This window comes from Meleagris gallopavo, chromosome 1 (assembly GCF_000146605.3).
Source record: "Meleagris gallopavo isolate NT-WF06-2002-E0010 breed Aviagen turkey brand Nicholas breeding stock chromosome 1, Turkey_5.1, whole genome shotgun sequence".
Classification (NCBI taxonomy): domain Eukaryota; kingdom Metazoa; phylum Chordata; class Aves; order Galliformes; family Phasianidae; genus Meleagris; species Meleagris gallopavo.
The window spans coordinates 19,579,249-19,590,567 of NC_015011.2; the positions used below are offsets into that span (position 1 = coordinate 19,579,249).

At 42.4% G+C, this 11,319-nt stretch overlaps 1 protein-coding gene across 1 annotated transcript in view; it reads right to left on the bottom strand.

The window, feature by feature from the left end:
• MAPK12 (mitogen-activated protein kinase 12) overlaps nucleotides 1-11,149 on the bottom strand; it is a 31,154-nt gene extending 20,005 nt beyond the window's left edge. Inside the window, exons 1-2 of the mRNA XM_019612184.2 lie at nucleotides 11,000-11,149; nucleotides 1,246-1,304 (exon numbers count right to left, since the gene is read on the bottom strand). Coding sequence (XP_019467729.1) covers nucleotides 1,246-1,304; nucleotides 11,000-11,014 — 74 coding nt within the window. The 5' untranslated portion in view covers nucleotides 11,015-11,149. The remainder of the gene's footprint in view (nucleotides 1-1,245; nucleotides 1,305-10,999) is intronic.
• Between the last annotated feature and the right edge of the window lie 170 nt (nucleotides 11,150-11,319).

An 11,319-nucleotide genomic window follows, 5' to 3' on the forward strand; every position in this document is an offset into this window, starting at 1 on the left:
TGTTTCTTCACATAGGAAATAGGATCCTGTTTTTAGTAGAGCAGCAGGAAAGCAGAGCAGCAGATGGAGTAGGAACATATTTCGCTTTAAACAGGAGGGCCAGAAGACTTGAGAAACCCAAAATTTTGGATGACACCAGCCTTAGGGATTGGCTGGTGGTGAAACCACATGCCTCTCTTCAGCTGTTTCTGGCCACAAATCAACTGAAATTTGATCTTTACACAATCAGCAAGAGATAACATCTCACAGTTAGTCAGCCAAGGGAAGACTCCCTCACGTATCTAATCCAACCCTTTGGACAGCATCCTTTTTGGCTCTGTGGTCTCTTAAATGATCAATATTAAGACATGGTCCATGTTTTTTGTACTTTATTTCCCACATTTTCTTTTCAGATAGCTTTTTTTGTCAACATACAAATACACAGGGTTGCTTTTAAAATATAGATACATTAGAAGAAATCCAATGCAATTCTATAAATATAACGTATTATCTACATTAAGCCCAAGAGCGTTTCTGACCACTGTTTCTGTAGTGACTCTAATTCACAAGAATTGCAGAAGGATCCACAAGTAAAACAGGCTTAATATATGCAGCACTAAATATCTGGTGTCTGAGATGCTGCCAAAAGAGAAACATCAGAGAGATGTAGATGCCTGGTGCCAGAAAATAATTTATATTACATGCTGCTCGGATCATGTTGGCCTGTGAGGTTAGTAGTCAAGGGGAAGTTAGAACACCTTCATCTGGACATAAGGGATTGCAGAATGAGCACTGGGAAACCATACAGGGGATGCAACTGAGCAGAGCTCAGATATTCACAAAAAAATTAAACAGTAACAGCAGTTTTGAATTAATCCTAGAATTAGAATGGACCACACTGGAGATGTGTCATGCAGAAGGCATTACTTTCAGACTACTTGCCTGGGTTAAGAATGGTTCCATTATCTGATCAGTCTAAGCTTTAGTATAAGAAACGGGACATTAAAGGTGGGTTAGGGAGCCCATCAGAATGTGTTTACTGAGGGCTGCAAGAAGCACACACCTTATAAAACAGGTTACTAGCTCTAACAATAATCTGAAAACCTACCAGTTTCAAAGTTGCATATAACAGCCATTCTAAGATGCAATTCAGAAAAGTCAGGAAGCAATGGGTTTGGAGTTCTCCACCATTAAGAAACACAAACAAATCTTTCTCCATACAAGAAACAGTCCCCTGCTCCCAAACAGAAGCAACTCAAAACTCACAAGCCATTAAATTTCTCCAGTGTGACATCTGGTGTGAACACATCCAGTATTCCAATCACCTGAAAATAAGGAGAAGGGAGAGAAAGAAACCATGCGTTAATAATATCTCAACACAAAAATTCCTGAATAGTGTAATTAGTGGAGAAATGTAATAAAAAACATTTCCATAACAAGACATTAACTACAGGCATAAAGATGGCTGAAATAGCGCCTAACAACATTAGGATTCACTACGTGTTAAATTTTAAAGCTTTGAGGGCTACTTGTGATAAAAAAGATGTATGTATTAAATAAAAAGTTCAGGGGCTTACCGTTTTATACAGGAAGACAGAGCGAGTGCCTTTGAACCTGAATAACTTCAGTATTTTAAACAAACCAGATAAATCAGTTTATAATCTGAACCAGTCATAAGTGGTCCTCACCTAGCTGGACCTGCACTGACAATAGATAAGAACACTTCAAACACCTGCAGATTTTCCTTAGGAGGCAATTTAGGTAGAAAGATTGCAATCCCTAACTGGGAGAGCAAACAAGAAACTAGAACTAAATTCTTCCCGTAGAGAATACATTATCAAGAGAAACCACCACCTAGCAAAGTATATCTCCCCACCACAGCTTTTCCTAAGAAATTTAGGTTAGATGTTAGGCAGAAAATCTTCACTCAGAGGGTGGTCAGGCCCTGGCACAGCTGCCCACAGAAGCCGGGGGTACCCCATCCCTGGAGGTGCTCAAAGCCAGGCTGGATGGGCCCTGGGCAGCCTGAGCTGGTGGATGGCAGCCTGCCCATGGCAGGGGCTTGGAACAGGTGATCTTTGAGGTCCCTTCCAATCTAAGCCATTCTATGATTCTAAGGTGTATTTTTCAGTGCAACTACATCAACTGAATATAGACTTAATACAGTCATCTCCAGTGCTTCTCTCAAGCTCATTAGTGACTAGTAAATTAAATATACAGAGCTAGATGCTTCAAAAGATGTAGCCGGCATTGTCTAAAGCCAAATCTCAGCTCAGACACTGCTTAATCCTGTAAATTCCTGCACATTACAGGCATTTAGAGTTGTTTCTTTTCAGCTTCCTAGAACACCTGTGGTTCAAACCTCAAACTGGAGTCCTGCAGTCAGGCACTGCTAATTCACAACAATTTCTGTTTGCTCAGAGGAAGCCCTTGAGCAGGGCCCAGAAGCCAGGCTCTGCCAGCAGCCAGCGGGTGCTCTGGGCACTGGGCTACTTGTGCCATTTCGCAGGTCTAGGCTGCCACACCGACACTGGTATTTTGGGTTTGCAGGAATGCACGCTATCTCAAACAGCAGCTTTTCAGGCTGGTTCTTTACTGATGCACATGCCTCTCTCAGCAACCTTCTACAACACAACTTTTAGACAGGCACGTCACAGGCTAAGGGTTATTGTGGTACTAAGTTGAAGGCCACATTGAAAAAAGGTATTTGAAACAATTGTGAGGAGTAGAATGGCATTAGGTCAGTAAGACAGACTTATCATGCCACCGCCCAACTGATGCCAGGTCTGTCTGGCTCTGATGCCATCAGTGCAGACTGGCTTCTGTGCTGAGGTCTGAAATGCTTTTTTAGAAGCCAAACACTTTGACAGAAAGCACTTCTCCTATTGTCAGCAGGCCTGTGGAGTACCAACCAGTGGGGCAGAGAAAGAAAGCAAAGGAAATGGAAAATGAAAGAGAATATTACTCCTAAGAGACTTGTAATCTTTATAGCTTTGTTCAGACCAATCTCTATGGCTGTGTGGTTTAGGGATTACACATCAGTTTAAAACTGAAAGACTAGAAACTTCATGAAAGGAAACAGGACTAACGGCGTATTATACTGTTGATGTTACCATCAAAGTACTGAAATTACTGCACAATTCACCGGGATAGCAATCAGGATGGATTCGGGACATTATTAGCATATTAGCATAGCGAATTATGTGGAAGAAAAGACAAATGCAGAGAGAGCAGAAATGCGGGGAAAAAAAGAAAGAAAGGAAGGACAACTTCCTTTATTCAAAGTTTTAAATAAAACCAACCAACACTGATGAAATCCTTCGTGCACCTATTTTTATCCTTGCCACATTCAAGGGACGTACCACACTTAGACTGGGTGTTATCACAACATTGCAAGGCTTAGATGAAGACAGAAAGCTCACAGTCCCTCATCTTTGTAGCCAAACGTATCTTAGAAAAAATAAGAGGACTGTTATCTGAGGACTGTTATCTGAAACTCATTCAGAATAATGTAACTACCATAAAACAGTGACTATACCCACTATATTCTCTGAAGTGACATCTTCAGCGTTTCTTTCTCTCCTTCCACTTTTTCAGAAGTCCCACTTGTTCTCTCCAAGGAGGTATTTCTATGCCTTCATTCACCTAAGCTATCTGCCTCACCAGCACAAAACACACTGAAGATAAACTATGTGATGCCAGAATTCAGCAGTGAACCATGGAGGACAACCCCACAGGCAGAGCTGATGGAGCAGAAGGTGAAGTGATAAGGATGCTGCACTGCTTCCATCTCTGCACAAAATGTTATCAGGCCCCCACTGTCAACACAAGAACATGTTTCAATAAAGAGAATAGCAGAACAAAAATCATTCAATGAACCACACCAAAATCTTACTACTTCTCCATTAAACAGTGTCCCATCGTTACTTTATGCTTCCTGAGGTACAAACTACTGATTCCAAGGGAGGCTGCAAACTTCCAGAGACGAGCTTACCGTTGGCCTGCGTTGTTGCAAACTCCGTGATGTGAGGAATACCACAGAGACCAACACTGCTCCCGCCGGAGGGAATTTTAAATACTAAAACAGAAAACTCTTCTAGCATGCCAAGCGTTTCACAACGCTCCTTTTCTTGTTCTCCAAAGCAAGTTTTCTGAAAAACCTGAAATCCACATTAGTGCCCAATATATGTCATACTAATAGTTAATTGATTTAAAAATAAAAGCAAGGGGCCCAATTCCTTTTCCTCGATGATCTTTATTGAACAGTTGTGTTTTGGGGTGATCTTCCTTCCCTGGAACAGAGTCATTTAGTATTTCTACCCAGACCACACTGCTTTCTGCAGATATGCTAAGAGCAAGGAGGCACAGAATGAAATAAGTCTTCCCAGGAAGATACATCTCCAGATACTTCTCCAGGAAAAGGAAAAGAACTGGACAGAATACAGGAAACTCCCTTTTCCGTACTGTGTAAAATCCTACGTCTGTCTAAAATGTCCTCTTCTCCCAATTAAATACAGTATTTGCAAAAACTTTGTGGTACTTAAAGATACTGTCCCAGCACAGAATGAAGCCACCACAAAACATGCATCATAAGAATCATCTTTTTCACAGCGTGTTCCCTATGAAAGCTGAGGTATTGTGAAGCGTCCTGCAGCCATGTTCTTCCCCTCCGATAAGGAACAAACTCCCTGTGCCCAGGGATGGCGATGAAAAGCATCTGTAGAAACTGGCAGGAGCCATGACCACATTTTTTCCCTACAAACTCTGCCAGGAAGCGATTTCAAGAATGAAGCGCCCACTGAAAAACAGTTTGGATTTCCATCAGCTCCCCTGCAGTACCTTCCTTGCTTGTAACAAAGCATATCTAATGGACAAAGTTCAATGTGTGCCTCTCCCATCTTTCTGCAAAGCAATGCCAGCCAACAGCAGAACTACATTTCTGCTGGTTCTACTGGTTTCAGGTGAGGATGTTCATGCTCTGTACACTACTGACTGTGTCCTCCTAGGAAGCCGCTGGGAAGCATAGCAGTGGCTCCAGCTTTATTTTTAATCTCTGTCATTCCCTTGCACAAGACATTTACACTGATCACTCTGATCAGTTTTAATTATTGACAGCAAATAACAGCTGTGTTTGTGAGGTGATTACCACCCCTCCTCTTCTCAGACTATCTCCTGTTCCAAAGACAATTCTACCATAGGCACACAGCAGCGAGGAGCTCCTCATCCATATACTCCCGTGCACATTCATGTATTTTCAAGGACTGTTTCACTGGATTTCTGTAAAGGAAAGTTTCTGATGCAAGCAGCAGTACACAAACAAAAGACATGATCTGCTATAAATTAATAAGTAATGCAGGCTATGTCTCTCATGCAGTAAGTGCTTCTTTATCCCATGGATGTTACGCATGAACACACAGTGAAGCTGAGCAGCTCTGCCAATCAAGCTGCAAACACGTACATTTTTTAAGAGAGCCCTGCTGGGGTGTACTGAACTATATATCATACTGCATTAGATTTTCTGCAGTGTTAGCTTCAACTTCATGTTGTGTTCATCCACATCACACGGCACCGGTGTCCTTTTAACTATGCTAAGAAGCCTCAATCTTTTTATAATTGTAACCCCCAGCACAAGGCTCACACTACAGTCACTTCCCTTCCACCCAGGGTTACCTCTGCTGCATCTCAAGGAGAGATGGAGATGGCAGCACATCCACAGACACCAGCCATGTCTCACAAGCCACATCTTCTAGAGACCTAGACGCAACACCCAACAGACTCAAATGCTTTATATTTACATCCTGGAGTGAGTAAAAATCCTAAAACAAAAACGTTTGGGTTTCAGTGCTGTCCTCACCATGTTTTACTCGACTAAGCACATCCGTCTGCTTTATTACTATCTAAGGCTGGGTGTGAAGAAACAGGTGATGGCTGACGTTCAGCCTGGATAAAATATCTATCAGGTAGGTTTGTAAAAACAAGCCCAGCATGTGATGACTGGTATTGCCATATTGATTTACCAGCTCCTGGAGTCACTTCTTTTAATACTCAGTGTCATGTTAGCTGCCTTGCTGTTTGTAGCTTTCAGCATGCAGAAAAAGCACCAATGAATGTTACTGCCCTACAACATTTTGACAGCAGTAAATCATACAGCCATGCCTCATTTGCAATCTAAAAGCAAATTTGCCACTTTCGGACAGGACTGACAATTTGCACTTTATGGCACTTATCTCCTTAAAGGATGTGAATTTTCAGCTGATGCAGTCCTGCAGGGCTGCCTGCAGGAAATCTAATACAGTGAGCATTCACAGTGGCACCACTCATCTGTGTAAAGGCACGGCTCACCTGTAACTCCCTTCTTGGATTGACTTTGTATACTTCTTCTAACGCTCATGTCGGCTGGATGAGCTGCAAAAGTGACAGTCTGAAGATTTCTTCAGGTAGGAGCATACTTTCCTAAAATTTTCTCTGAAAAAATTTTGCCCCTTGGGTGATGCCAAAAGACCTCATTTTCTTTTCATAATTAAGAATTCAAGATAAATAAGCATCAGTTAACCCAAAATGGAAGGCCTGCATCATCATCTTCAGAAGCGTAGCTGTAGAGTGAGAGCTGATTTGGTGTCTGTTGGATACCTGAGCTCCTTCCAAAAGGGGGAAAAATGCTAAATGGTTTTCCTAATGTAAAACATACATTGTTCTTGAGATGTTGGAATTCACCAGAGAGTAATGTTCTCACAGACAGATGACTGAGAGAGTAATATAGAGTACCTTTAAACAAATACTGCAGCTGACTCTTAGTAGGTTTCCAGGAAGACATCTGTAGAATATTAACTGACTTAACTTAAAGAGATGTTTAATGGGCATCTGTCAAAAACCTTATGCCAAAGGCACATTCAGAATTTAAATTGGTACAACTGGGTCAGAATTACCGCGTGTGCTTGTGTTTATATATAGAGACAAACGTATGCTGGCACACAGGCAGTGTTTTCATTCTCTTTCTGGTTTTAAGTCAAAGCCATAATAGATAATTTTAAGGGTCCTCACTTTAAATGAACTCAAAATGTAAAAAGGCAGGGAACAAAAGCAGCACTACCCAAAAAAACTTCCTAAAGATAAGCAGCCTGGTCTTCTACATGATGCAGTAGGTGCCAAAGAAATAACCAAGATCTGTAGTGGGAGATAGCACGAATACATGAAGAAAAGCAAAAAACACAGTATGCTTTTCATTCTGCTTAGCTGCTTGTATTCCTCATTTTCACACCATTCCCTCTTTTCTGCCAGAATATCTGTTTATACAGCTACAAAGTGATCCAGCAGCTTATCTTGCTGGAAGCTAACTTTCCTTTTTGGCAATATCTAAGGCAATATCTAATATCTGGGTTAAATTACTTCTTAGGCAATAGAAGTAACTTACAATGCTTGTGAAACATCCCAGATTCTCTCAGACTATAACACCCATAAAAAGACAGATCTGAGTGCCATTAGAGACAGGTCTCACTCTCTTGATAGATGGCTTCTATCCCATGGTCCTCAACACCACCTCCCTCACGGATTTGTTTTCTAAGGGATGAAGAGAAGTTCCATGTTACAAATTTGCACGGCTTACACAGAAATATTCCTTGTTACATTTCAGTAACGCACTACTAGAAAGCCATTGGGGACCATAATGATTTGGCATATAAAAGGAAGAGAGAGTCATCTCCGCAATGTATGGGAACTGTTGAGTCACAGCCTGAGCCACTGATTGATCACCTGAGGCAAAGACTGGGTCAGCCATGGGAGCACAGGTGAAGGTGATTCAGCTGTGTGACCAGAAGGGGTGGAACTTGGTTGCACCTCTTCTAGACCCCATTTAAGGTCTGACTGCCACAGGGGAAGAATCTCTTTCTGGAGATTGCTCCCTTTGGAGTTTTCTACTGCTAGCCTAGGACACAAGTGAGCATTCCATTTATTTTTGATTATCTGTCCCCACTGCAATAATCTTTCTAATTATAAAACCCATAAAATACTATCCTAACCACGCCACTCTGCTAACTGTATGTTTGTTAACTGTACATTGAAACCACTATTGCCTATTCCTGAAAATGCTTGAATAGATGAGCAAATTGACTGGGAGTTAGTTCTCCTACAAGGTAAAATACAACTTCAGTAAAATTAAGTGGGATGACTCCTATATTTATGTTCATCCTGTAGGATAACAGGACATCCTACAACACTTTCACACTAAATAAATGAGCGTACTCCTCAAAGGATCAATAACAGAGGTAATCCAGGGTATTGAGCAGAAGTTTTCTTCAGTTTTCTTCACTGAGTGAAGGACACAATGAAGAACTGTAACACAGGTTTATGACATCTCCTGAGCTCTTACTGGAGGGTCAGAGATGCCAGTTTTTACTGTGGTGTGTCAGACCATTTTCTTCTATTATTCTGAATACACCATAAGGTTAAATAAACTATGATAATACATTGGTACATACACATCATAACGCTCCCTTGAAAGCTATGAAGGGCAGACATGCTCTATCCAAAGGCAATCACAGTAGATGAAAGGAACAGAGCATCACACTTTTCATGTAATCTGGCATCAGACGCGTCATGGTTACAGAAGTAATTTCAAAAGAAAAGTAGATTAGATGCAGAGGAGTGAATTGGGTGTAATTTTAACTATCACATAAACACAGCCTTGAAACAGTTCTATAATCTGAAGTAGAAAAAAACAGCAAATGAAGATTAGTGCAATGACAGATTAGAGCAGTGTCACAACAGTACTTCTAATCCACAGCGGCAGTACTGCAGACTGGCTATTACACACCACCATACATACCTTGATTACCAGCAGCCAAGGAGGAGATAGGAGTGCCATCACTATTTTACTGTGGTCTCTGAAACAATTACTTCAATCTTATTCATTTTAATAGCGGTTGGACTTATAGTACAGCCAGAAGGATAGATACTTGCTGTTACACAGAAGCATACTGCAATGGATTAGTTTAGAGAACTAATCACTTGGAGCAGGAAAAACACGCTGGGGACTGCTGATGTAGAAGGACAGAAGGACAAGAAGACTGAAATGCTACACATTTTTGTAAATCCATCCTTCAGCAGCAATGTGCAAAGAAAGAGGCTCTTTGACAGAATTGCAGCAGATCAAAGATTAGGGGGAGGCCTGAAAATCCTGATGAGGAGTGCTACTGCCACTCTGGTCTAATTTGGGATAGAAGGAATGTTTAAAGAGTATCCCGAGGTCAGCATGAGGGCTAGAAATCCTGAAAAGCTTTGCTGCCAGTCCTAATTCACAGTGGGTGAAATGAATGGTATGAGACTGGAATCATGGATGGAAATCCTCATGAAGGGCTGTAATGCCCTTTCAGCCTTATACTGGATGGGCGAGGGGTCAGTGTCTGCCTCCCCAGTGTCCACACATTCCTTGCATGATCATTTATTTGGTCACTGATCTTTAATGAGTAAATACCATAATTTGTGGCAGAACTTTTCCTTAGCACCTAGACTAGATTTATCCTTCTGCGACCCAAATTGTTTTCTAAGACTATATGTTACATATTATTCCCTTCCTCCATGTATATTGATTTGTCACTGCTACAAATGGCACTCACACTCCAGTGAGCACTTCTGTCTGTATTCTGTAGTTATCCAACAAGCATGTGGTGACGTTCCAGAGTGCTGTCCTGAAGGGCCCACGTGAGTGGAAAACACAACCCAACGCATGATTCTGGGAAATGGAAGACAATCTGCAAACTCTGGACACAGTTAAGAGCTTTTGACTGCATGAGCTATCTGCTCCCAGATATTCAGCGGAGAAAACGCAGAGAGTATGAAAGCCCATGTATGACATGGAAGATCCCTGCAAAAATTAAGTCTTTGATATGTACAATGGTGGTTACAAAGCTGTTACTTCAAGTAAAATGAGGAAATATGCTAAAAGATTTAGACTGAAATATTAAGAGGCACAAAAAGCCTTAAGCCTACAACAAGGTCTTCTTCTTCTGGACAGTCCAGATATCCCGCTGATTATTCTTCAAAATGAACCTAGACAACACTGGTACCCAGACTGTTAATCCCATAATGTCAAATGACAATGACAGGTTACTGTTAGCACCAGTTTCTCTCACCCTCACTCTCCATCATGTAGTTTGCCATCATGAAGGCTATGTGAAGGGAGAAATGCTCCAACCTCCCACATTAATCTCCCACATCATTATTTGAAAACAGACTCTGATGTATCATTTTAATAAGCCACCACCCACAATCTTTCCTTTTTTCTTCTTTTTCATTTTAAAGCATTTAAAGCCACCAAACCGATCCCCCAAGCCCACCATGGGAGCCTCTCCTCACGCTTCAACTCCACAAAAGTTTTCACACAGATCTGTTCAGGATAAACAATTTAATCACACTTTCAACACTTCTTCCTACAGCTGTTCTTCTTTTGTACTGTGTGGGAATCTGTGCCGAGTGCTGTGTCCTATTCTTTACTTTCCAGTAAAGCACTTTGCTTAGTTATTCCCAGACATTCCCTGTTTCCTACTAGCACAAAACCAACACTTCCGAATACTTCATGAAAGATAAAGAAAGCCCTACTCCCTTAAATAGGTATGCATGCATAACATGCCCACCTTCAACAAGTTCTGAAAACCTGTTTCACTTTTCAGATGCTGCCGTGTGGGATACACAGCACAGACCCATCCTCCTGTACCTCACGGGGATGTAATGACGAGGATGGAATTTCTGGGCACTCCATCTCTCTCACTGGCCTGAAGAACAAATTCCACTGCAGTTCTAAACCTTCCCACCCAACCTTTCCTTCAGGACAGTGAGATGGTGCTTCTCACGGGAGACTCCCATTTGTGTGAGCTGACGTTTGCAGATCAGGGACTGGCAGATGAAGGACAGGCCAGCAGGTCTCGTCAAAGAGCGCTGAACACTACAGCTGCACATCAGCTTGCCCAACTCTGCTCAGTTTCTTTTCTTTTTCAGTGCACGTAAGCTCTGCGAGGTCTGAACTCACGTTTTCGTGCTTCATGTGCTTCAGGAGGCGCAGCTCTCGGTAGGCTCTCTTGGCAAGGATCTGGGACTGAAAGGGGCGGTACAGCTTCTTAATGGCCACTTTGGTGCCGCTTCTTCCATCCACAGCGGAGCTTCAGGAGAGCAAAACAGCGCCTTGTGAGTGCGGGCGAAGCGGCACCGCCGCGCTCTGCCTGCCTCGCCCTGCCAGCGGCGTGCCCGGCACAGAAAAAAGATCCCAAGCCAGGCGTCCCGCTCCAGGGTGGAGCCCGGGATGGGGACACGCGCGGCTCGGAGCGCGTTCCCAACCACGCACGGGCGGAC